The sequence below is a fragment of the Doryrhamphus excisus genome, linkage group LG2 (genome assembly GCF_037039965.1).
Source record: "Doryrhamphus excisus strain RoL-2023G ecotype Guam linkage group LG2, RoL_Dexc_Guam_v1.1, whole genome shotgun sequence".
NCBI lineage: Eukaryota > Metazoa > Chordata > Actinopteri > Syngnathiformes > Syngnathidae > Doryrhamphus > Doryrhamphus excisus.
The window spans coordinates 16,697,843-16,725,458 of NC_136358.1; the positions used below are offsets into that span (position 1 = coordinate 16,697,843).

The 27,616-nt window shown below is 41.2% G+C and overlaps 2 protein-coding genes across 14 annotated transcripts in view; one reads left to right on the forward strand and one right to left on the reverse strand.

Moving 5' to 3' along the window:
- Window positions 1-27,616, forward strand: part of pphln1 (periphilin 1) — a 122,558-nt gene that overhangs the window by 45,997 nt on the left and 48,945 nt on the right. For 8 of the 12 annotated variants that reach the window (XM_058077686.2, XM_058077693.2, XM_058077702.2 and 5 more), the window contains one exon: window positions 1,665-2,859. The exons of 2 other annotated variants lie outside the window; for them this stretch is intronic. In XM_058077686.2, coding sequence (XP_057933669.2) covers window positions 1,665-1,937 — 273 coding nt within the window. In that variant the 3' untranslated portion in view covers window positions 1,938-2,859. Of the gene's footprint in view, window positions 1-1,664; window positions 2,861-27,616 lie in introns of those variants that run through there. 2 more of the 12 variants (XM_078799078.1, XM_058077688.2) reach the window with 2 other exon arrangements.
- Window positions 2,333-27,593, reverse strand: prickle1b (prickle homolog 1b). 2 transcript variants are annotated; one of them, XM_058077675.2, is made up of 8 exons: window positions 27,390-27,593; window positions 10,014-10,211; window positions 9,545-9,658; window positions 8,794-8,931; window positions 5,289-5,492; window positions 5,033-5,219; window positions 3,994-4,944; window positions 2,333-3,908 (listed from the first exon to the last, which is right to left on the reverse strand). In XM_058077675.2, exons 2-8 carry the CDS (start codon window positions 10,200-10,202, stop codon window positions 2,992-2,994), a joined length of 2,700 nt encoding a protein of 899 aa, XP_057933658.2. In that variant the 5' UTR covers window positions 10,203-10,211; window positions 27,390-27,593; the 3' UTR covers window positions 2,333-2,991. The 2 variants fall into 2 exon arrangements, with proteins under 2 accessions (XP_057933658.2, XP_057933657.2); XM_058077674.2 differs by lacking the exon at window positions 27,390-27,593 and adding an exon at window positions 12,143-12,981.

A 27,616-nucleotide genomic window follows, 5' to 3' on the forward strand; every position in this document is an offset into this window, starting at 1 on the left:
CGCTTGTAACATAGTTGCTGACGCTGCAGATTCGGGCCTGTTTTATAGCCGTCTTTCCAGGCCATCTGTGTGCACCTCTCATTTTATTGGGGTTTTATGGAAAAGAAACACTCATTTTGAAAAGTGATTATGACTTTTTTTTCAAATGTTGAGTTTGTTTATAAATATACCATTCCCACACTTGTGCCACCACATTAAGTACCCAGCCATTTTTGATAATTCTATACCCTTCCACTAAAAAAAAGACTCTATATTCCAAATGTCATAGTTTGCAATGGTGTGTCATTTTCTCAGCTAATGTTAACTCTGTAATAGCGACTCTCTTGTAATGGATGGCTTCATGCCAAAGTGGCTCACAAGTAGACACACCAACAGCCGCAAAATTGGCTGCCAATGCTTTTCCATCTTTCAAAGATTATATAGCTGTAGTAACCTCCCCTCCCCTTCATTTTTGGAACTTTTGTGGTTCTTTCGTAGCGGGCACTCACTTGACACCAGTTGACAAGTGTGCAGTGATTGTTTGGTTTTTCCAATCTGGTCTAGCCATCTCGCTTTAACACAGTTACTCCTCCGAAGCGAAAGAACTCAACTTGTGCACATTTATAAACCGAGCTTTCCATCATCAACCCGACATCATGCTGGGTTGTGTTTATGTAGCTTTTAAAAAATTGCTCCGTTGAAATTCTACCTGAGTTCTTTCATTGAAGTTGACTTTGGTTCCAGTGAGCGACAAGGCATGATCAGCAATCAACCACGTCACATTTTACTCCTCACATTCCAGGCTGTGACACAAAAAGGGTGTTTGATTTCATTTGCTACGGAATCTAAATATATTTTGGCTACTAGACAGAGGTACAGACATTTTAGACCGTCTTTTGTTTTAGCTTCAAAAATGGAAGCAGATCAGAAAACCGTCTTTTCTAAAATTGGGCGGCAAGGTAGTCATGCTTTGACCGCTCACGTGTACTCCGGCATCATTCTAATGCCGAGTCAATAACACAATCAGACAAAACTATTTCACTCTGTTCAGTCTGCCCCACCCAGAGTCAAGAACAGCTCTTTTCCTTCCTGTTTGGATAACGGTCGGGAAGTCATTTATAATACGGGACGTGTATTTTTAGCACATTGTTCCAGGGCTGCTCCATCTACATGGCCTGTATTCAGACGTTCTTTGTTCACATACTTAATTGGATACTTCCTGACATATGCTGATACAATAATTTCTCACACTAATAAACACCCAATGGAGAGTGACCGCATAATTTCCTGGAACTATTTTTCTGTCTTCTGGACCAATGATAGACATGGAACCAACGGACGTATTTTGGATATCCCTACGAAATTGTAAACAATGGCTGCCATTGAAGACAAAAGCGGAGCTGCAGTTTTATCAGAACTGGAAACCATTTTGTCTGGAAAGGATGCCCCTTTGAACCTCTAAGTCTTATAAAGGGCATTTATGGAAGTCAAGAAGATCCTTTCTGTGCGTTGACGCCACCATGTCCAGCCCAGGACTGTCAAAAACAAGCATGTTCACACCTAGGTGAAGGATGAAGCAAGAGGAAAGCAACTTCTCTGAACTAGTGCATCATTTTGTCTTCAAACCTTATTTGCCTCCTAAAAAATGCACACAAAACATTTTATATTCCCTGTCCGTCCCTCAGGTGTACCGTCAGGACTGTGAAACCTTTGGAATGGTGGTGAAGATGCTGGTGGCAAAAGATCCCAACCTGGAGAAGCAGCTACAAGTTCCTCTCAGAGAGAACCTCGGGGAGATCCGTGAACGTTGCCTTGAGGATCTCAAACACTTTATCAGCGAACTGGACGAGGTCATACGTCAGCCGGAAACCCCCACTTGTGACTCGGCCACCAGCTCGGCAATCCACAGCAGTCATAAACCTTCAAAGACGGCCATCAATCACAGCTCGACTTACTGACAAAAGGAGCCTGACAGAACATTGCAGGATAAACTTTTGACCACAGCGGACGGATTTGGACACATTGTGGATCACAGGACACACGGTGCATTTCCACGATTTACACATTTTTCCAGCACAGGGAGTGATGGTTAACCAGTGTTAATTTTGAGTCTATAAATAATTTTACATGTTGGTGTTCTCTGTTGAAAGTCAGTGGGGAAAAAAGACCACGTGTTTAAGCTCCTCATTTGGGGATCACCAATATGAATTCTGACATTTTTCAAATAAAAAAAAAATACTTTTGTTGTACTTTTTGCATTTGTAAATGTCATTTTGTTGAAGGGTTGTACTTGATGTTGGGAATTACACACAAAATGTCACAAAACCTGGAGAAAGTATGACTATTTCTGCGGTTTTGCAAAAAAAAATATTTTATTCCAAGCGTCTTTACAATACTAGGTATATAACTGGTTATGACACAACAGGCGTGGTGAATATTTGGGTTGAATATAGGCTTTACATATTTTGTTGCAATAGACGCTGGCACTTAAGAAACGGCACCTTGCTTAAACTATGAACAAGGTTTGTGTGCTTAGTTACAGCTGGTATTTTCTTCAATCACACTTATTTAAACAACCAATATAAGAAAATATTAAAATCTTAACTTAGTATATACAGTCATTTTTTTTAAAACTAATATTCATTAAATAATTATCTGGTTAGTTTCAGCCTACTGCTATTATTATCCACCTTTGACCGTGTATACACTGTATGTATATCTGCAAAACCTAAGTATTTTTAAGAACACTCAAAATGTACTTTTTGTCCGCACACAATTACAAAGGCCATTCTGCAGCTTGTGCATCACATTAAATCACAATTTGAAATGAATTTACACATTTAGGACTACAATTTACAGATTCTATTTCATCATTGCCGCCATTAAAAAGCCTTACATAAATGTAAGCCTAATTATAACGGGACATTTTTTAAAACCTGTACAAAACATTTAAACAATCAAAAAATAAAACACTTTTTTGTGCATTTTAGAGTTTGAATGCAGTTTTTAGCCTTATGAGATGATACAGTTCTTGGAGCGGTGGCTTTTTCTGCGACCAGTCTTTGAGCCACGGACTTGGGTAGAGAGGGCAGTGACCCTGGGGTAGTCCTCTGCATAGTAGCGCACAGCGGGTCGAGGCTGGGGGATAGGTTGACCCAGGAAGTATCCTTCTTCCTCAGAATCCGATGATGACGAGCAAGTGGAACACCACTCATCCTCATACAGACCCATGAAACGCTCAACTCGAGGGTCTCCTTGAGATGCCTCCTGAATCATGTAGTCTGACCGGGTTTGAGAGTAGGCCAGAGGCTGTCTCGGAGAAGGATGTCGAGGGTTAACTAGATTCTGTCTGTGCTGTCGATAGGGTCTCTGCGCTTTTTCTAAAGGAACCACATTAAGAGCAATATCCGAGTGGGTTTTACGGCTCCTGTGGTGCCTACTGTGATGGTGATGCTGTCTGTTGCGTCCATGATGACTGGATGGGCGGCTTCTGTCCCTTCCCGCCTCATCGGTAGCGAATACTCTCCTCTGCGGTCTCTCACTCATGGGATGCTTTCTAATATTAACCTCAAAACTATCATTGTATCCATTGTCCACAGTATCTTCTGTGAACTTCACCATCTGAGGAGGCCTGGACTGTGACTTGGTTCTCCTCAGAGCAGGCGCATGGACAAACGGAGATGGTGGCGCTTCGGAATGAGCGTACAAAGAGCGAAGTCCTCCTCTTGTTGATAGGTCTACTTCCTGTTCTTTTTCCTGTTCTTTTTCCATGTTGAGATTGAGAGAGTTGGTACTGCGATGAAGATGAGAGGAGTTAAAGGTCCCCATGTTGCTCATTTTCTCACAGCCATCCCCCACCAAAGGATCCTGCACCGCATGCAGGGAGTAGACCATCGGCCTGTCCCGGCCATCTCCATCAACCGATGCACCTACGGAATAAGAACATTTGTTTTTAAAGGCATTTTTATTTGGGAATATTGGGAATTCAAAGCAAATAAGTTTCTTCTTCCTTACCGGTGATGTTTGACAGCGCTAGGGAGTCCATAGAGTCTCCGACACCCTGGCCAGCCTTCCTCAGCTCATCAGCAATACATTCCAGTGTATCTTGGTACCACTGCCTATTGTCTGGCCACAGAGCGTGTTTTCCTTGCTCCTGATCCTGATCCAAGTCTAACTCTTGAATCTTTCTAGCACTGGCAGGTCCTGGATGACTTCCATACGCCGAGTCTCCTAACCCATCTTGTGACTGGGTCCAGTACATTTCAGGAAGATGCTTCTTGCTAATGAGTCTAGGGCTAAGGTTGTTGGCTCGGGATGGATTGGAAGTCTGACTCTGGGTGGGACTAGTAGGGGTAGGAGAAGAAGAAGTGATTCCCAGGTTTTCTGGCTTTAACCAAGGATCAGAAACGCTTATGAGACGGTTTCTTTCATTACTGGAACTTGGAGATTTTAGGGATGGCTGCTGTATCTGGTGTAACATTTCTTGGTCGCCAAACTTCAGCAGAAGCTGAGTCATATAGTCCTCATGTTGGGCCCATTCTTCTGGGTCCTCCTCACCGCCGGCATCCTGCTCCTCACGATCTCTCCAGAACCGTTCGTCATCCAATCCCAGATGGGAAAGCTTCTGCCCAGCAATATCCACATCTTCATCAACTTCGCATGCGGACACAGTGATGGAAGCGTTTAAGACTTGTGACTCTCTCCACTGCTCTGAGGGTCTGCTGCTCTTCCCCATGCGGACGCTGCGTCTGGATTCACGAGAGCGAGCAGACTGGAAGGCGGAGTCGGACGAATCAGAAGCGTGGATATCTTCTCCTTGGCTGCAGGCCTTTGAACAGTAAATGCGACCTTGCTTCGGGAGGAAGGGACAGCCGAGCAAGGAGGTTTTGCACTGGGCACAAGCGAAGCACTCGTCTGTGGCATGCCAGTGTCCACCTTCGTAGGTCATTTGAGCATGGTCTACTCCTGTGGGACGAACGGTCCATTAAATCGGGGAAAGGAACGTGTATTTTTGCAATGAAAGCTGTTGAATCTCGAATTCGAATTGACTTACCGATATTTTCACCACAAGCCTCACAGTACTCTGCATACAGCGACTCGAAACAGCCACAGCAGAATGGCCGCCCTTCTTTCATGATGTAGCGTTGCCCCCCTAACATTATCTCACACTCGAAGCAGGCAAAGTGCTTCATATGCCAGTGACGACCCTCCGCCTCGGTGCACTCGTCCGCTAAGATAATCTGTTGGAGAAATACATACAAATGGTTATATGCAAAAACACGATCATAGATGACACCATCGTTCCTTACCTCATCACATGAAGAACATCTTGGTTTAAGAAGCTCAGCATGGTGTCTCCCGCAAAGGATCTTGCCATTTTGGTAGAAATAGATCAGGTCCACAAGCAACTCTTGACATGTGACGCACACAAAGCATGCTGGGTGCCAGCAGGGGCTGGATCCAGCTCTGGAGGCAAAAATCGCCATCTCCCCTCCATTGATGCCACCTTCACACTGCAAAATAACATATGCCACATATTCACACTGTAGGCATCTTGCTAATGCAGTGGCTTACAGTTAAGACGCTGTAATTAAGCTGGAATAGGAATAAATCTGTTCATAAGTACTGTATGTTCACATCATTTCAAAATAGACGTGTTGATGCCGGTTACACTTGAGCAATGCAGCACCAGCAAATAAAAGATGCCATCACCATACACAAGACCTTAGAGCAGGGGTCTCAAACATGCGGCCCTACGCGGACACAAGTTTGAGGCCCCCGTCTTGATATGAAAGTTTAATGTTAGTGCGTCCCCGCGCAAGTTTGATATGGATGCTGTATGGTATCATGTACCCAGAAAAAATTATTACGTTTGATTAATGTTCATGTTAAAGGTTTAACTGTTAACAGTTATCCTCCCTATCCGTGTGGAAGTGGTAAGTTTTTGTCTATTTAAGTTTAAAGGAAATAACTTGAAGGCTACCGTTTAGGTCGCTAGCTCTCTAGTTTGCGAGTTAGCATGTGTCTCAAGAACCTGCAGTTGCACAATATGTTGTAAATAAAAAGAGTATAAATGTGACTATAGTCGTTTTGTCACGTCTACAGGGCTCTAATAATGCTTTGTTAATTTTAATCTGAAAAAAATAATTTGTCCACCCACCAACTATATATGTGGTTTCTTAATTTTTAATTATTTGCCGTTTTATTATTATTATTATATTTATTTATTACTGATTGATTTTCTTTATTCTTGATTTATTTATTTTTCATCTTATTTTGTGTAGAAAAATAAAAAGTAAGATATTTGAAAGCAGTTACATGTTTTATCAGAGCTTTTCTTACAGAAAATTGGAACCAAAGCGAAGTTTTTTAAATATTTTTGTTTTTAATAAATGCGGGGTTTATTTTTGGAAAACCTGATGCGGCCCAGTCTCACCCAGACCCGAGCTCCAGTAGCCCCCAAGTAAATTAAGTTTGAGACCCCTGCCTTAGAGACTTTAGATACAAATGACATGTTACCTTGTAAATATTAGCAGTAAACCAAAGATCTTTAGTTTGGTTACTAAAATGAATTCTTGTTCTATAAGAAAGGTACTAAACATGTGATAGGGATGTGAAAACTGCACTAAATAATTCAGTGTATCTCTTGAGCTTGAACAGAGCTCACCGGCTTTGTCTTGAGTCGACAAAGATCACATGTCTCCAGAGAGGTTGTCAAAGCATGTCTGAAGGTGCAATCAGTGTCTTTATTTAACCCAGAAGAGCGAGGGGACACCGATAGCATTGCATGCCCAGCTGTTTGCCATTATTCCGAGAGTGGACAGACAGGGGGCCTTGGCTTATGTACGTATGTCCCTGAGAATGACGGAAACTGGAGACTCGTATATTTGTATGTGAACATGTGTGCAGTCAACAGGTCTAGGTATACAAAAGCATGTCTTATATGACATATGACCTGAGTATGACACTATGGATTGGTGACAGGGTGGCATTTCCAGTACGGATTAGTGTTTGTGTGAGCATGTGTCACTGCTTTTCATTATTGGATGAGTTAGTTAGCATCTGTGTTTGGGGTGGTGACGTGAGGATGTGGTTTCCTCATCGGTTAGGACTTAATTTGTTCAATGTTGAAGGAGCATTTTCCGTAAGGACATCTTGCATGTAAACAAGGATTCTGTGTTGGTTGAGATCTCACAAAAAGGGGGATAATAATTAAGTTTAGTTGTCCGATCGCCTGCAGTTTGCATCTATTATTAAAGAATCCAGACACATGAAGGTCATACGTGGCATCCCACAGGGCTCTGTGCTAGGATGTGTACTGTTCTGCCTTTATATGTCCCCCTTAGGCAATATCACTAAAAAACCTTAATCACACATAACTCTATTTATCAATGAAACCTAACAAAACTGATCAGGTGTTCAAACTCCATGCATGTCTTAAAGACATCAAGAGCTGGATGACCTCAAACTTAACGTCCTTCTTACATACTGCATAAAGCAAACCACAGCCTGGTATACTATAGAATACTGCACTCCCAGCATTTACACTTACTCGCTACTTGCAACTCCTACCATTTTTATGAGTAGAAAGACAGGTATCAGGCTCCTCTGTTAGGGCACAATCTCCCTGACTCATTTTGGTAATGGTTTAATTTCATTTGAACATGCATCAGATTACAATTGAATGCATCACATAATCAATTCACAGTTCCACATGTCCAAAAGGAGGAGGAAGAAGCAAAGCTTATTAAATCCTACCCCTCCATCTGGCACTTTTACAATCAGTAACTGTTACATTTGTTCACTTCCTACTTTCCTAATGTAAAAGTTTTTTTTATTTCATTTAATTTTTGTCACGTACTGAAGTATGAGGTGAATATGACCATGCAATGACATAATGGGTACCATAGTAAGTGTCAATATAGTGATATATATATATATATATAGCACATCATGACTGGTTCAAGACTCTTCATCCTTGTATTTAGCAAACATCAACTGCTTGTATTGTTTCTTGAATTGGCTCATCGTTGAGCATTGTTTGAGGTCCTTACTCAATCCATTCCATAGTTTGATTCCACATACTGAAATGCTATGGCTTTTTAACGTAGTCCTAGCATAGAAGTGTTTCAAATGTACTTCTTCCCTGAGATCATATTTCTCCTCTCTTGTAGAGAAGTATTGGATGACATTTTTAGCTAATTGGTTATTTTTAGCTTTATGTATTATTTTAGCTGTTTGAACATGAACTATATCAGCAAGTTGAAGTATTTGTGATTTTAGAAATAAGGAGTTAGTATGTTCTCTGTAGGCAGCATTATGAATTATCCTTACTGACCTTTTTTGCAGTACATTTAGCGAGTGAACCATGTACCATGAGGTTACTGTTGCGATATGGCGCTATGTAAATACATTAATTTGAATACTATTGCATAGTTTTTTTTTTATTTCAATTCCCACTGAAAGAAACTCCCACATGTAAGAAACCGTTAACTATTGGATGCTTATCCAAATGGGGATTGTTGGCACTTGGATGCCATTCCGCTTGTAGTTCTTCCATAGACTGATTTTGGAACAGTTGCATTAGGTGTATGAACCTGTTGCAGCTCTAGATTGTTGGCAGGAAATCGACAAGACCGCTTGAGGAAACTGAGCATGAGATTTCTTCTCAAAAATAATGAGGGAGATTTATTAGAGAGTTCCAAACCACATCAGCCAATCAGACTATCTTAAGATATAAATAGCACAGCGGTTGTTTTTTCTGCCTGATACCTACATGACCTCTTCGTTAATGTGTGTGTGTGTGCTGCCTACATTTTCACAGCGAGTGTGCTGCAGAGCTCGGGGCAAGATCTTGGGCGTTCCCCTCCCGAGTGCCTCTCTCTTCCGCTGGGCGCTGAACATGTGAAGCTCCCTCTTCTCCTCCTCTGTTAGAGATTGGCAGTAACGAACCTATTTGAGACAAAAGTTGTTTTTTTTAGTGTTGCTGCCAAAAAGGAAATAATGCAGTCTGAAAAAAAGTGGTTTATTTGAAAGTCATCCGCTGGAGGCTTTTGTTGAAAGGATGGCATGGGCGAGACGTAAACTCCTTCCTTGTGTTTAGAGAAGGTGATGAATGCCCAGATAAAAGACAGCGACTATCCCAACAGCATGCGGGTGTGCACTTTCTCCCTCCCTACCCACAGTTACGCAAGGAATTCTCCTCAATCACTAACAAACATTATAAAAAACCACCCCATCAAACACTAATGTTTATATAGAGACCACCTCAGTCAGACAGAGCGGCCCAGCCTCTCGTGTGGCCTGATAAAGCCCTCTGCCGTATCTTCTAATGTAAACTCTTATCAGTGCAGATGTGAAAGGAGTGCTGCTTTACGCACCATAAAGCTGTTCTACAGACGAGGCAGCGCAGCCATTGTTTTGTTTGTGTTATTCTAAGCTTTAATCAGCTGCTGGCATTTTATTGCTAACAGCGTCCTCTCCTTTCTGTGACACAGCGATGCCATTATTTCTCAGAGGAAAAAAAAAAAGTGACACATAATTTAAAAGTTCTTCATAGATTTACCTCATTGTCGTGAGGCGGCAGCTGGTAGAGGAGTTGCCGGATTCGATGTTTCTCACCAGAGCTGTTAACATACGGAACCTTGTCCTCAGGCAGACAGGAAAAATACATCTGGACCTGCAGATGCATGAAGGTATTAGTTTTTGTAGTCGTCTTGCAACCATCACACTTTGAAATGAATGAGGACACAAATATGGAATCAATGAATGGAGAATGGCTGCTACTGTGTGTGCGCGCCCTCTTATTTTTTCGATTCAGCCGGCCAAACATGTCAATCTTGATCCTGTCACAGGCAACCGACTGTGAAATCTCTCTGGACACACGAGCGAGCAATGTTTGCTTAACCCGTTTCCCACTAAAAGTATAAAATGTTTACGTATTCTGAGTATTTTACGGGGAGGAAAAAGGTACACACAAACTAGCCATTAGCGATTAGCCACAAACTGAACTGTAACAGTGTTGAGGTCTTAACCTGCTCAGGCCTAAGTCCTGGGGGCACCCATGCGTACTCTTCCAACGCACAACCCGAGTCGTCATCCGAGGTGGAGCTTCTCTGGAAACTCATGGATACCTTGCCCTTTTTCCCCCCAGGAACAGGCTCCATCTCCGGGCCTCGATGCGATGGCCGTTCCCCTCGTTCACTGCGCTCCAGGTTCATCATGTACGGGCGCTGCAGACAGACGAAAAAAAAACAGTATAATATTTTATTTTCATTCCTTTGATGCTTGATAGAAATTCAAACAGCACTTAACAAGCCATTCGGAGGATGTGTAATGGAAAAAAATCTGATGGCTTTTTGCCATTAATTCTACATTATGTAAATTGTGCCTCGTACATTTTAGGACATATGTGTACTGTACGTTCTTTTAAAGCTGCACACGGTGGGCTTGGATAAACTAATGTTCTCAGCCAGCAAACATCTGTTAGCAGGTTGTGTAATAACATACGTAAGCCAACCACGACCAGATGACTTGTCGCTGTATGCATCACAGCATAAACGGACTATTGGATTAGTTGAATCGACTGCATACTACCAAATGAAGAAGGCTGTCCACCTGATAGCAGTGCTTTGGTCTTTTTTTTTGTAGGGGGGTAAAAATGACTTGTGATTTACCCCCCCCCCCCCCCCGTCTCTTTCACATGCAAATCTGCACCAGAACAGAACTTGTTTGGGGGCAAACAAGTACGCTTCACACAAGCTTTCCAAAGGTCACATAGGTGTGATCTATGACTATCAGCGTCATTTCGGAGGTGGATGGCCTCTATTGGCAAAACAATGGCGTGCTACTTGACTTTAACTGTTGGGTCAACTGTGGTGCTTGGCTGTGAATGAGAAATTTGGATCGCAAACAAAAGAAAACGTCTCTCGCTTTAAACTGCAGACACACAGCTGGACAAGTATTAGCATTCTTTCGATTAGCATACAGTTCCGTTTAAGAAAAGCCCGGGGCCTCAAAACAGGACATTTGCACATTTAAAAAATGCTCTTAAAGGGCCCGAGCAAAGCTCCTGTCATGGGACAAAGGGGTATTTGAGTGTTGCTTTGTTCTTCTGTGACTAATCTAAAAGGTTTTATGGTTGGCTAGATAATGTTATCACTTTGGAGATATGTCTTTTTCACCTGTTCTATTCTACTATCTCAGGTATCCTAGTTAGGACCAGTATCAGATTTATTTGGTGGTTTCTCAAAAATTACAGTTTTGGATGCGGTAATGACTGAATGCATTTATTTAGTCTGCACCAGAACCAACCATAGAAAACACTTATACGTATCTATATCTGGATAGGTCTCGATAATGGGTCATTTCTTAATATTTTTAATAATTTTAGAATCAGAATCGTTTTTTTGCCAGGTATGATCAAACACATACTAGGAATTTGTTTTGGTGAAGTAGAAGCAGACAAATCTATTAAAAAAATGGAAATACTAAATATACAGAATAAACAGTATAAATATATGTACACAGTCTGTTTTTTGTTTGTTATTCCGGAAGTGCAGTTTTTCCTAAGAGTCCAAACTGAGCATCAGACACTTGGGTTGAATGATTTCCTACCCCGTCTGCAGTATGTAAGACAGCAGACACCCACCTTCTCTGGATGCTGGCAGCAGTGTGGACGTGACAGGGGGAAGGTTGTGGCACTTTTTTTTTTTTTTTTTTAAATAAGGCGTCTAAAGAGTCAGAACATCGGGGCCTGTGTAAACACGGGCCAGATGTAGCCGACTAACGGTTAACTGCATGCTCCTCCCCCGCTTGACTGACACTTTTCAAAGAGTTTATCCTTCACTGCGAGCAGGAATGGTGGGTTGAAAAAGTTGCCTTTTAATAAGTCATAATTTCCTATATGATCTAGTGTAAAACAGAATAGATATTTAGAGCTCAATTTGGAGACAAATGTTCACGCAAAGAAAGCAAATGTTTCGGAAAAGCATTAAACGGTGGAGTTCAAAGGCCGAGGTCATCCCTCTTTCACTGGTGAAGTGTGTTATTTTAGGGCCAAATGGGTGCCGGAATGAGGCCACTTGCGCTCACACATAAATATACTGCCATTTACTTCACAGTCTCATTTGCAATGCATTATATGATCATTTTCAGTTCATACCTCAAGGAAAAGCATCTTTTTGTCCACCTGATCGGAACCTTCATTCACTTCCTCCCAGCGACACCGTGTCCAAACTTCATATCTGCAGCATCAAAGCCCATATGGCTTTCCTTAATCAGTTCCAGATCCACCTTAGTCTTAAAGTCCAGTCCCCCCCCCCTTTCTCTTCGCTCCTGTCTTGGTGTTAAGGAGGCACTCTGCAGATGCATTTAGGCATCCACAAATCCTCCAAGGTCCAAGAGAGATGATGTCTCTATCTGGAGTGCCTCAGATGTGTTGAGTGTGTTTGGGAGTGCATGAGTGTTGTAGGCAAGTCTGCAGGCTCTGGCCCCGCCCTCATTCTTCCCCCTCACCAGCAAATAGCCTGCCACTGCACTTCAATCTAACACACACCCTTTTCCTCCACCAACTTGACTGGAAAGTGCCAGATGATATGTCCGCTCTTCCTAAACTAAATACAGATAGATTTAGTACAGTGTAGCGGTACACACTTCAAATTCCACCCTTATTGTTGATTAACAGTATGACAGGCTCATAAAACATATTGAAATTATGACCTTTTACGCTTCAAAGCAGCACTTTTTCAAAGTAAACCTATTCGACTTAGTCTGGCTTCAAATATATCAACCTTTCTATATAAGTTATGGGGGTAAAAAGTTGAAGAAAAACAGTCCACTTGATTAAAAAAAGCAAATCAATAGTGAGCACGAGTGACTTGGCCCCCACGTCGAGGCAGATTGAAGGTGACATTATTTGGACAAGGTCACAACCATATGTCATTGTGAAAGCCTTGAAAAACAGCCATCATTTAAGACGCTCCGGGATGAAAAATGAGTTTACTCAATTGTCCAGACGGACAAAGACACCCGCCCCCCGCCCTGGCTCGTCCCCACCACCCCACCCCACCCCATGACAACCCGCCTAAATGACTTAACAGAAGGGACGACGAGGGACTGTTTGTCACATGCCAAATTAGCCGCTACAAATGAGAAATGGCTCGGTTTGCTAACTCGCTTAAGAGGATGGAGATGGAGGACGGACTCGTCTCCCTGCGATGAAGTCGGGAGGGTAATATTATTTGAACAAACAAAAACAGGAGCCTTTTTGTTCCTCTGCAGTAAGCACTATGAGAGCACTATTCTAGAGAAGGAGTTTTCGAAGTGTGAGGCAGGTCCTCTGCACAGCAGCTTGAATAAAATAAAGAAAAATATTTTTTTTCCAAACCTTTTGTTGGAAAAGTATTTTGTTGTTGTTGTTGTTCCTACGGCGAAAACAGTCTGGGATGAGCTCCAAACGGTGCCACACTTTGAAAACCCCTCATGTCGAGCATTCTAATATACTCTGCCTTAAGATATTGTATATCAAGAGTGGGAAATCTATGGCCCGGGGGCCACATACGGCCCACCAAGCGTTTGAATCCGGCCCGCCAGTTGCTTTCAAAGTATTTCAACTTTTAACATACAAACTGGCAAAATGACTTGCAAGTCGGATGTCTTATTTCGTAAAAAAACCACAAAAAATAATTAAATTATAATTAAATTACATAGTTTGATGTTGTCTGACATTTAAAGTGCTCTTGAAAAAAGGGACATGAGAACATACAGCTGATTGTATAACACTTTTACAGATAAAATTAGCCAAATAATTCAAAGAAAATTATAAGCATAAAATTGTGTGTGTGTTTGTGTGTGTTAAATATATGTTCTGCCCCCCCCCCCCCGGACAATTTTGTTAACTCAATGCGACCCACGAGTGAAAAATATTTGTCCACCCCTTTTGTATATGCATGGATGGAGAAAGGCTATGAATAAATTAATTTGTCAAAAACTGACTGTAGGTTACATTTAAATGACTTCTTTTAATACTCTCTTTGTCACTTTCTGTTAACAAAGATAATGATTCTCTGCACGCTTGTATGAATTTCAGTGGAAAAAGAACCACATTTGGCAACATTAATGAAAAATTGACACCTCTCTGTGAGGAAAAAAGATGATTTCACCCATATATATGGGTATATATTGGAATATTATAGCTATTCTTAATGCTCCAATGATTGTCAAAGTATTTCAATATGTTTTCCATAAAGTTACAATAATTGAGAAAGACGACAAGATACAATTTCTTCTATGACTGCCATATAAAGCAATAATAATGGAAAATGTGATAATATAATAATAATTGCATTGGGTTGAAATGCCCATGTACGTATTTCCATGTGTATCCGAAAGCAGCTACGATAATGGAGGCAAACAATGAGCTCGGTTAGGACAGCCTGAATGGAGCATGAGTGGCCTCATCCCACACAATAGACACATATCAGCCTTTCACACCGGGTCTGGACTTGTGGTTCTTTTAGGGAACACAATAGGAACGTTGACCTTGTCTCATCTGCTTCCCCTTAAGAGAAGAAACTTTTCCAACGGATTGTTCCTGCTGAAAATGAGTTTTCTTGATATTGTTACTGGTTTGGATCCATGGCGAGTTTTTTTTTCTCCCCGCTGCTACGTCATGTCGCTTTTTTGCCGAGCTATTAGACATGTGTTGAATTGATTATTCTGTGGCCCAATTCACATGTCCGACACTCATGCTCACAAACGTAACTAATGGAGAGTTTATGCAGTCACCTATGACCCCTCTAGCTTTTGCCAATACAAACACATGATGTCCGTATAGTGCTTTAGAGAGCGAATGGCTGATTTTAACTTTCATAAAATACTTTAGATTTGTTCCTTTTTGAGTACAAAACGCACCACTTGTTGCTTGACTGCACATCTGATCAATCAAATGCTAATTCCGCCTGTCCTGAGTCGGCGGGGAAGCTTTTATAATGCGACAGTACTCAGTTTTCATTTATAATAGTCATTCACACCTCCTCTCTACGACCACCACTGTTACGCCCACCCCCAGGAGGTACGAGTGGGGTTCAATGGGTCCTTACAATGCAAATATCAAGAGGCAACGTCCCCCTGCAGTTCCCTCGAACTGTAATTGCAAGACGGGCGATGACAAGTCTTGACTTGTTTTGGTGCGGTTTGTTGTTTAAAAAAGAAAAAGCAAATGGAGTCTATTCTTCATGTTAAAGCCGCTTATAGGGCAAAGTAGACTTTTTATGTATGTCGTGTTTATTAAAATCAGATTTTTAAGCTTTAATTTCATTATTATCTCATACCTAAGTCCCCATTACAGAATGACTGTATCATGAGTAATATGCACACATGTGAATTCAATTGTTTAATAATTTTTTTTAGCAAAATAACAACCAGAATTAAAAAAAAAAATCTGGGATTGAACCCGCAACCTCTGCATTCAATGGCAGCAGCTATACCATTATTGAAAAAAAAAACAAATTGAGTCTATTCTTCACGTTAAAGCCACTTATAGGGCAAAGTAGGCTTGTTATGTATGTCGTGTTTATTAAAATCAGATTTTTAAGCTTTAATTTCATTACTGGAGCCCCCATAAATCCCCATTACAGAATGATTGTATCATGAGTAATATGCACACATTTTTTTTAGCAAAATAACAACCAGAATGTAAAAAAAAATCTGGCATTGAACCCACAACCTCTGCATTCAATGGCTGCAGCTATACCATTTACACCACATTACAAGCTGTCAATCATCCACTTTTTGTTGTCTGGGCCTCAGACAGCAATGATCATACATTGCGCATTTGCCAAGAATGCGCCCCCTTCCACAAAATGAGGCCTCTCTATGGACCGTGGGGCCCGCCGTACGCACAGCGCGTGTTCTGCGTGTAGGGAGGGGCGGACCTTGAAGGGTGCTTCAAGCACAATGCCAGAACGCCATGCCACCAACTACAACAACTAATTTGTACTTGTCAGTTGTTCTCCTTGCGAACCAGAAATATTTAACACATCACCCTCCTGTTGACAAGCCCTGACACAATAAATCACCGCGGGCGACATGTCTAAATCTGAATGCTGTGCAATTTATGACGCAGATTATCATAGCTAAGTATATCTGCTGTATCTGTTTCAGATTTTAATACGCCTTGACCTCGGGCCATGATGCACAGCTGTGGACCAAAACCCTCAGTCATTATTCCGATCCATTCCCGGTTAGCCCAAAGCTTAGTCCCAAGGTGCCAAGCAGAGGTCTTTGCTCAGTTCAGTGTTAATTTTCCCCGACACTCTGAAACTATGGGTGATTTGGGCTTTGGAGTCATAAAACCTGACGCGGATATTTACTAACCACCACAGGGTGTTACTTAAACGCCTCAGGGACAATGGAGGCAGCCGTAAAAATACCCTAAAATGCAGGAAATTGTCAAGTAAATGGCAAAGGCGCTTTGGATGAGGCTGTGAAGTAGCGGCTTTAGTTACCGTCAGTTCTATCAATCCGCTTTTCAGATTGTGGCTTCATTAGTCGATCACCTTAACAATGCTAACTAACTGATAAATTATATTAATATCTAATTATCTTGTGCCGAGCACTGTAAGGTAAAAGCATTTTGACACTTTGCACTGAGATGACATTAACATGGAAAGGGAGATAGGGGGTCTTCACACACACTTACCATTTCACTGAGGAACTGCAATGTAAGTGAGAAAGGCACCATCACAGACGTGTAATACCTATTAGGAAACAATGCAGCCTTACGCTTCTTATCCTGCGCTGATTTGATTTCCTTCACCGATGCATTCCCGCTTTAATAGAATCCAGAATACAGAATCCAGAAGTCAGTGGGAATGGGATTGCGTGTATGTACAGTATTCCTGTCCTAGTGGGGATCGGATTCTAATATTGACTCAGTAGGGACTATTTTTTTTTCCAATTTCTTAGCTGAACGTTTGGTTCAGTGGGAATTTTTGTAACTTGTGTGTGTACCCGGTGATTCTTGTTTTTTATTTATTTATTTATTTATTTATTTATTTATTTATTTATTTATTTATTTATTTATTTATTTATTTATTTATTTATTTATTTATTTATTTATTTATTTATTTATTTATTTATTTGCTGCATGGGGATTTATTTATTTATCTATTTATTTATTAACGTATTTATTTCGTATTAACGTACGAAAATATTGACATTTACCCAAACCTGACACACATTGATCGTATGGACGACGCACCAAGTGCACCAAGATCTGCGGCCAGACTATGGCTAAAAAAAAAAAAATCATGCATTTTTGTAACATAGTCTTTAAACTGCGTAACAGTGACACAGCACAGCACACAAAAGCAGCCTCAGACAGGACATCAACAATTTGCAGTTATGTTGTTATACTGTACATTCAATAATACTTAACATGAGCTAAACTTTGCCAAACTGCTATCATTAGCCGACGTGTTATGTTGGCGCCCTCTAGGCAGCTGAAGGAACCCATTGCAAACAGTCCCTTTTAAATATGCAGGATAAAAAGGACCTAAATAGCATACCACTGGCCAAAAATAAAAATAAAATATGCACTTAAGGTGAACCTGCAAGAAAGAACTATATTGGAGCTTTGGCCTGAGGAATTCTTGGTACTGTATTTCATAATGATATACTGCATGTCACATGCGTGAGCCAAAAGACATGCTGTCAATCAAAGGTATGAATAACATCGGGAAAGACAGCCAGCATGTTTGCATCACATCACATTAGATTAGATTAGATTAGATTAGATTCAACTTTATTGTTATTGCTCATGTCACTGGTACAGGGCAACAAAATACAGTTAGCATCCAACCAGAAGTGCAATTTTATAAGTACCTTAGTAGTAAGTAAATGTAGAAAAATGGACAGATCTACAAACTATAACAGGCTATGACTATAATACAGTGAGGATATGTACAGGGATATAAATGACTATAATATAAATGACTATAATATGGCTATTGCAGATTATACAGATTATAAACAGCATGTACAGTATGGATGTGACAATATATAATAACAGTAATATGTACAGTATTGCAATGAAGTGACTAGAGTATGGCTATTATATAGATTATATAAATTATAAACAGTATGATCTATGAGAGATATAACAGTAATATGTACAATAGTGCAATGAAGTGATTGGGGGGGGCATAGATCAGCAGGGGGATGTAAGTAGTGGAAGGGGTGGGCAATGGGGGGGGGCAGAGTTCAACAATGCATTTTGTATAATAGATAAATGTAGGCCGGGGATTGGGTTTGTGTACACAGCGCTTAATGACAATCCACCGAAGGGACAGTACATCAGATAGAAGTTGAAGTCGCTAAGAGTTGACTTCAGTTTGCTAGTTGAAACGCAAGGCTGAGTCACCCTGGCATTGCTTGAGCCCACACGGGTTGGCACAGTTTCAGGTGTTGCAGAGAGGGGGGGCGTGTGTGTGAAACTGTATCAGCTTTCACCAGATCCCGTCTGCGCTTTTTTGTCGAGCGTTATGTGGGTTACCGAGCCAGCGCCACAGAGACGAATAACAAAACAGCTGAGAGGACTCTCTGCTTAGCTCAGCACGTTGCTTTTTAGTGGCGGGTTTGGATGCCATGAGGGCGACAGATATTGAGGCTACGTGACAATGGCTTTGAATAAACTTGCAATCACATGGAAAAGTGGCATCATCGGCTCTTCTGTGGTTCAATGGGACCGTTCCAAGTGGAAAGCCTGTCAATCCTTACAATCACGCCATATCCTCAGATGGCCCCCTCTGTCAATTTGGACCAACCTGATTGTTTCGACTAAAACCCTCAGGGTTTTACTATCAGTCCCGCACGGCCGTGGTCTCAGCTCTCTAAACACACACTGAAGACTAATCTGCAACAGATGGAAGAGAGGAATAGCTAGAGGAAGTGGTTTTTAAAGGATCTACAGCATATTTGTAGCCTTCGGAACCAAATGATAGGCTTTCAAGCAAACAAAGTCATTGGACGGCCGTAATGATGTGCACGACGCCCCCCCCCCCCTCTCAAAGGGGCTCCAATGGACATACTTGGACTTCCAAGCTGTCCATCCACAACCAGATGTCAGGAAGGGCCCTGAAGGGCATTCCAGGAGAAGTTTACACACAGGGACTCCTGTGTTTTCTCCAAAAAGGACTGGTGTACTGAATTATTAGAAATGCATGCAAAGTAACAGAAGCGGTGGTACAGTATGTACGCAAACAAGCTCTTGCATGTTTGATTTCACGGGTAGCTGCTTGGAGATAATGTTTTTTTTGGGGTAAATCCTGTAAAAACACCACAGACACTTTTGAGTACATTAATGGAAAGGTTATTTCAAAGCTCACTTTCCACAAAAGTGGTACAGAAGAAGCAATGTAACCCAGACAACAGCCAGATTACTGTTTGTATCAGTCGTGCCTTGCTGTTGGAAAGCCCCAAGCTTTCATCAGCTAACCACTGTGTGCTTTCTCTTTTGGAGAAGAAACACTGCAAAGTCAAGGAAACAAAGCCTGCCCACTTTCTGCAGAAGGGAGGTCCAGCCCTGAAGCGAGGTGGGTGCAAATTAAACCTGGCAAAAAAAAAAATCTTAAAAAATAATAGCCTACCTTTATAATGTGCAAATTATATGTTTGCACTGTCCTACTTCACCGGCTTTCAGATTTGGCTTTTTGTCATCTGTTTGCAAAGTCAGACATGCAATGTGACCGAATAACAAAATATGTGCAGCTGTTGAACAAATACAGCTCTCACAGCCCTTCCCCTTCACTCAATTCTAGTCGCTTCCTGACTCTTGAGTGGCATCAGATTGGATGAAACCATTTCCCCTCTGGATGAAATCCTCAGGGGAAGATGTCTGAGAGACAGGGAAACCACCCAGGGGTCAAAAGATCATGTTATATTTCATCCTGTAGCTATCACTCCCGTTGGAGATTTAGCTGCAAAACTGCCATGCTAGGTGCATTCTTCGAGATTTTTGTAAAAGCAATGCAAAGCCAAACCAGTCCTACCCCTCCATCTGGTACTTTTACAACCAGTAACTGTTACATTTGTTCACTTCCTGCTTTCCTAATATGGTAATTGTAATGGTTTTATTAAATTTGAACATGCATCAGATGACAATTGAATGCATCACATAATCAGTTCCCAGTTCCACATGTCCAAAAGGAGTAGGAAGAAGCAAAGCTTATTCAATCCTACCCCTCCATCTGGTACTTTTACAATCAGTAACTGTTACATTTGTTCACTTCCTGCTTTCTGTAATACATTTTAAGTTTTTTTTTGTTTGTTCTATTTGTTTCTTTTAAAAAACATTAATTTGTGTATTTGGACCACTCGTGCAAAAAAACAACTCTTTGCACGCCACAAACAAATGCAAGATAAGCTGTTTCCATTGCCGTTCATCGTGTTTTGATCAGCCACACTGAGCTCACAGCACCGCTCGTGCATACAAAACCATAAATACTCCCAAATGTCATCATTTCACTGACAACACACAAGGGTGTTTGCGCTTCCATGGCGATGCACTTTTGACATCACGCATTAGCTCGGAGGTTTGATTGTTATCGCAACCTTTATCTCGGCATGTGGTCCACCAAAATTTGGCAGGAGGATATTTTTACACGGCGACAAAATGTCATAATTTATGTTACTGTCTCTGAGTGTGCATGTAAGCAGCGATAATTATATGCTTGTTGCAAAGACATCTTCTTACTATCCGTGCAATTATACTAGCAAGCCTTTTAACTATTATCATCTAATAATCATCACCTTTTTATGTCTGCGTGGCTGGAGACTGGCGGTGTCTGGGAAGGTTTTTCTGAGCATGTATGTGTGAGAGAGGGCTTTAATCATCATCAAATAGAGCTGTGTGTACAGGTAATTAAGTTGGTGCCGAAGCGACTCTCGCTCGCAAGCAGGGGAGTCTCACTTGGCTCCGCAGGCTCACAATTCATGTACTGCGTTTACTCAAAAAAAAAAAAAAAAAGTCTGGCTGACTTGTCCTCGCCGCAAACTGACCATAATACCAGCCTTGTGCAGCCAGTGCGGCCTGCACGGTTCAGTGTGTAACCACCGGAGCAGAAAGATCCCTATTAATGGTCATGGAGGTAGAACTGACAACCCCCCGGTATGCTAACATTGAGACACCGCACTCTTCACCACCCCTGTGCAACCATAATATGATGGACCGTGTCGGCGGATTTGTAATACTTGACTTTTTATCGGGTTTATGTTTTTATTGCAGGGTTACACAAAAGTATGAAAGTGGTTAGAAAATATATCAAAATCTTATTTGTCCATAGCACATTTTCAGGGAGAGACATTTGGAATGCTTTGGGATTTTTGTTGGTTTGGATCCATGAATATTTGCGGATTTTTGATCCAAAACATTCATTCATTTTCTACCGCTTATCCTCACAAGGGTCGTGGGGGTGCTGGAGCCTATCCCAGCTGTCTTCAGGGTACACCCTGGACTGGTGGCCAGCCAATCACAGGGCACATATAGACAAACAACCATTCACACTCACATTCATACCTATGGACAATTTGGAGTCGCCAATTAACCTAGCATGTTTTTGGAATGTGGGAAGAAACCGGAGTACCCGGAGAAAACCCATGCATGCACGGGGAGAACATGCAAACTCCACACAAAGATGGCCGAGGGTGGAATTGAACTCGGGTCTCCGAGCTGTGAGGCCTGTTTTCATGTCAAAATAGTATAAATAGGACCATGCTGGTGTTTTTCTTCCACATGTTTATATATTTGGCCTGCCACAGATAAATTTTGACTGCTACAGATAGATTCGGCACTTGGTTTTAAGACCTGTGATTCCGAGCTAGAAACTTTGTTGCTATTTAGAGAGTAACTACACCAGAAATTCATTCATTAATTTTCTACCGCTTATCCTCACAAGGGTCGTGGGGGGCGCTGGAGCCTATCCCAGCTGTCTTCGGGCGAGATGCGGGGTACACCCTGGACTGGTGGCCAGCCAATCACAGGGCACATATAGACAAACAACCATTCACACTCACATTCATACCTATGGACAACTTGGAGTCGCTAATTAACCTAGCATGTTTTTGGAATGTGGGAGGAAACCGGAGTACCTGGAGAAAACATGCAAACTCCACACAGAGATGGCCGAGGGTGGAATTGAACTTGGGTGTTCTAGCTGTGTGACCCACCCTGATCCAAAACTATTATGTTTAAATACATTTATTTTAATCTCATTCACCCTAAGTTCATAGGTGCTAATTTAGTCATACCTTACATAATACACATACAATGTACCACAGTCGGTACGTGTTTGTCTTTATGCTTTACTGGTAATGTTTATTGGTCAAGCGATCCCTGAACGCACCATAATTTGTATGGTTACGGAAGCACTCGCACATAACACACAGTTAATATACAGTCATGGAAAAAAATGATGAAACCACGTTCATTTCTTCGGTTTCTGGTTATTTGTCATGCCTGGTAAAATTACTAAAGGTACATTATTTTGGACTAGGGGTGCCCAGTAGCGGTGTTTCCGTTTTATTATTTAAAGGGAAAGCTTTGTGTTAGTTTTAGTTTCAAGTACCAAATTTAAGCCTTTCCACTTTATATTGTGCTTTTTGCTGGATTTTTCATCCCTTTTTTTTCCCTAAGATGCTATTTCTAGAACGTTCCGAGGATACATGCCCGGACAAATATAATGACGACAACAACAAATGTACCTTTAGTTGTATCAGGCATTAAAATGAAACAAAAACTGAAGTAACAAGAGAGGGTTTCATCATTTTTCAGGAGTGGTGAGTATCTATACATCTCATCTAATAAATACAACATTCCTTTTATTGCAAATGTTGATCCAAAACTGATTGCAACACAGTAGAGTAGCGTGTGTAGAAAAAGAAGAGTTAATTTTCGCAAACATCGACACAATTTGGAGCCTGAATCTGTTTCAGTTTTGTCTGATTTTTTTAAAACTCGTTTTGTCCCCATTGAAACTATTTGTTCCCATTGCTTCTGTTTGTCATTATTAGCAGTTGTGTTTCTTGGCTTACTGGAATATCACACACACACACATGCTAGAGGCAATGGCTGCTAGGCAAGTGTGTTTTCTGAGGTTTGAATGATTTACACACCCTGGTGCGCGATTAATTCCAGTGTGCGACTGCACAAACATGCCAGTGTGTGCGCATGTTGGTTTGAGGTCCGAGACTGACAGACAGCACACAGACGGGACAGTGTTACACACGCCTCACCAAGACACATGTGCACATATATATAGCTCACATTCATGTTTATGTTTCTTATTAGTGCAATTTGTTTGATCTAATTCCAGTCTGTGCTCTGTGCATGGAAACATCTGACAGCTCGGGTCCTTAAATCATGAGTCAGGCAGCTGCAAGACACCCGAAATGTTTCTCACTAATCTGAAATGTGCTTTAAAATGACATTCACCTGAGAATATAAGCCGCTATTCCTGTAAAATGTGCATTTGTGCTTTTTTCTTTTCAAAGTGAAGCTCCTTTTTGAGTTCGGTTTTACCGCTGGGACCAGATGTGACCAAAAGACCGGTCCATCCGTACCCCCCCCGCCCCCTCCTTTTGTAGTTGTTGAGGGTTTTTCCAGGAGAGTGTCCAACAATATCAAAACAATCTCTCAGGCTGGATTTCCTCTCTGGCACTCAAACTACAGGCCGACAATAAGAATCTGGGTCGCATATGACAAAACAAAAGACCTCGGAAGAAGGAGACACTTATCGGGGAGCTATCGCTCTCACAAAAAATATGCGCGATCTTCTGACATACGATATGTTCAAATGTGGTTCTGTTCAGTTGAAAATTGTGAGGGGTAGAAAAGCCGAGGATAAAACAAACATTGGCTGAATTTCATGTCATTTCAAACCGTTGTGAAATGGAAAAGTAAATGGTTGAAATCATTTTTCAAATCGGGATTTGGGCAGGCGTCCTACGCTGCAGTCTGAACGTAGCCTTGGTGACGTGCGGTCAGGTGAGAGAAGGCCTAACCTGTCAACAAGCTAATACCGAAAGTGGGTCTCTACTTACCCATTCGCCAGCATGTTGCCAACATTATGTTTCAGAAACATATGTACCGTATTTTCCGGAATATAAGTCGTTTTTTTTGTAGGTTGGCTGTTCCTGTGACTTATACTCCAGAGCGACTTATAAATGAGAAAACTGTTTATGTTACATAAACACTGGACACCTTTTCTGTTCATGTTTATTTGTTCTGTTCATGTTTATTTGAATGTCTGTTTTGGTAGTTTGTAAAAAAAATTGCCCACAAAAAATGCGACTTAGTATACTCCAATGCGACTTATGTGCGTTTTTTCTACCTAATTATGCATTTTTGACCTTGTGCGACTTATACTCCGGAGCGACTTATAGTCCAGACTATAAGTTGCACTTTTTTTCACTTTTTTGTTCCTGCGACTTATACTCCAGAGCGACTTATAAATGGAAAAAACTGTTTATGTTACATAAACACTGGACATCTTTTCTGTTCATGTTAATAATGAGCTCTAATTACCGAATTTTCTGGACTATAAGTCGCTCTTTCTGTTGTGTGTAGACTCTGGTACTGTGTAGCTCTCAGAGAGGAGTCGAAGATCGTCAATAAAAACATTGGTGCTACAAAATGTCTAAATTTTGTCCAGTGTCAGATGTTAAACCTGCCTGGATACGAACAAAATACCGTATTTTCTGGACTATAAGTCGCTCCGGAGTATAAGTTGTACAATGCCAAAAATGCATAATTAGATAGAAAAAACATACATAATTCGCACTGGAGTATAAGTCGGATCTTTTGCAGGTAATTTATCGTATTTTCGGACTATAAGTCGCACTTTTTTTATAGGTTGGCTGTTCCTGCGACTTATACTCCAGAGCGACTTATAAATGAAAAAAAAGTGTTTATGTTACATAAACACTGGACATCTTTTCTGTTCATGTTTATTTGTTCTGTTTGTTTGTTTTGGTCAAGTAGTTTGTAAAAAAAATTACCCGCAAAAAATGCTACTTATACTCCAATGCGACTGATGTGCTTTTTTTTCTACCTAATTATGCACTTTTGACCTTGTGCGACTTATACTCCAGAGCTACTTATAGTCCAGAAAATACGGTATACCGTATTTTCCGGACTATAAGTCAAACTTTTTTTCACTTTTTTGTTCCTGCGACTTATACTCCAGAGCGACTTATAAATGAAAAAAGTGTTTATGTTACATAAACACCTGGACACCTGGACACCTTTTCTGTTCATGTTTATTTGTTCTGTTTATGTTTATTTGAATGTCTGTTTTGGTCAAGTAGTTTGTAAGAAAAAATTACCTGCAAAAAATGTGACTTATACTCTAATGCGACTTATGTGCGTTTTTTTCTACCTATTTATGCATTTTTGACCTTGTGCGACTTATACTCCGGAGCGACTTATAGTCCAGAAAATACGGTATTTTGTTCATATCGGGGCAGGTCACTATAAGTCGCACTTTTTTCACTTTTTTGTTCCTGCGACTTATACTCCAGAGCGACTTCTAAATGAAAAAACAGTTTGTTCCATAAACACTGGACACCTTTTTTGTTCATATTTTTTGTGTAGCGGAATAACCATTGTGTTAGCATATCTTACACCTATTCAGCCTGTTCTCTATTAGCCTCTATTAGCCTCTATTAGCCGCTTTTAGCCTCGTTTTAGCTCTGAATGAATGTATGGATATTGTATTTTAATGCATCGTTTACTATGTTTTGACTCAAATTTATTTTTTTATTCCTTTTTTCTTCACTGTAAAGCGTCTTTGAGTACTCTGAAAAGCGCTATACAAATAAAATGTATTGTTATTATGATGTGTTATTAATATTTTATTGTTAAAATTTGCCTTCCATGAGGACGTAATGTCTGTTTAGTCAAGTAGTTTGTAAAATAAATTACCTGCAAAAAATCGACTTATACTCCAGTGCGATTTATGTATGTTTTTTTCTACTTAATTATGCATTTTGGCCTTGTGCGACTTATAGTCCAGAAAATACGGAATGTTACACACAATGACTTTCTGCAACCTGCGTAATGTCTTTAATGTAAATGTGAATTCATTATTCTTGCTGGGGGTAAGGTGCCTGGCTAGAAGAGCCAGCCCCTACTCTCTTTCGGCAGGCTTCGCTACACATCGGAAAAAAAACCTCATGCTCTGTCAACAGTAAAAGTGACTTCTTGAGAAGAAGGAGCCATTATGTCATGTCATGTCCTTCCTTATGGACATAACGCGTCTGGCACACAACCTAGTTAGATGAGCCCGCCCACTTTAGGCAGGCTTCGCTACACATCTGAAAAAAAAAATTGTGACGAGAAACATATGAGGCTTGATTGTATTATTGGTGAGAGTCCATATTATCATTTAAAATTGTTTGTCATGTGTCTAATATGGGTACTTTCAAAAGGTCAAGGGTGCAAAGTAGATGTTTAAATGCATTTGTTGTACATGAGCGCTTGGGTTGGCCATCCCGCGTGGTTGGAAAATGGCTGACCAATTAACCGCAGCTTAACTCCCAACCGGGCCCAAACACCCTTTCCGCACACACTCACATTTACGTATGAGCAGGAAGAGGCACACTCACATGGAAGCGCCACACACAGACAAGGACACACACACACACACACACAGATACATACTCATTAACAAAGGCTTAGCATTGCTTAGCTTCCCCCCCCAGCAGAGAACGGCCCCCCACAGAGGGGAGACACACACCTCGGTCACCTGATCCTCACCCTTCACTCCCGGGTATCAGCTGTGATCGCTAGACTCCACCTCTTTTAATCTTGCATAGGATATGATGTGTAAAAATGATAACAAAACTTCCAAAATTGTTTACAATAACTTGTGTCACCACTAGAGGCCACTGTTATCTTCAGCAGGCATACCACTGCAGTGACAGCTCAAACTTTACTCACCCATCAGTGCTCCAGTTTGCATTTTTCACCGCTCAATTGATGAAAAACCCTCCAACAAACACGACGTTTGCGATAGATCGTTATTACTTTCTTCAATAAGTCAATATTTGCAACTGCTGTGGCTTTACTTGGTCCACACCGGCAGGTTTATGAGGCACACTCATAAAAATAAAAACAGGCAAGAGAAAGGCAGCGGGACCACCTGAGTGACAAGCAACAGCTGAGTCCACACATCTGGAAAGCTAACCTTGCACCCCCGTATTAGCTGCGTCTTTACACTTTTAAAGCCGAAAATTCCCACAGTACCTGAAATTTCCACTGGATTTAAAAAAAAATGCATCTTTGAAATGTTTACTGAAAGCTGTGTTGGCTTTCAGTAAATAATCTTAGTCTGAAAGAGGAGAAAACTCACCCAAGAGGCTTGAAGGTTGAATATTCCTGATAAAAAAAAAAGTCACTGCGAGGGCATCCGTGCTCAATTTCGAGCCACTAAAAGCAACTGGCAACCTTCTGCAGGATCATCTCAACACTTGAGTGAAGAGAGAGAATGAACAGGAGGGAGTTGGTGTGTGTGTGTGTGTGTGTGTGCAGCTCTGGCACTAACTTGGAGAGTCTAGGAATGATATTAGCAGTGCTGGA

Bases quoted from the DNA above. Each gene is read 5' to 3' on its own strand.
- prickle1b (XM_058077674.2), bottom strand. The intron at 8,932-9,544 runs GTAAATCTATGA...TGTCTCAAATAG, and splicing joins TGCCGCCTCACGACAATGAG to GTTCGTTACTGCCAATCTCT. The intron at 5,220-5,288 runs GTAAGGAACGAT...TTTCTCCAACAG, and splicing joins GATGTTCTTCATGTGATGAG to ATTATCTTAGCGGACGAGTG.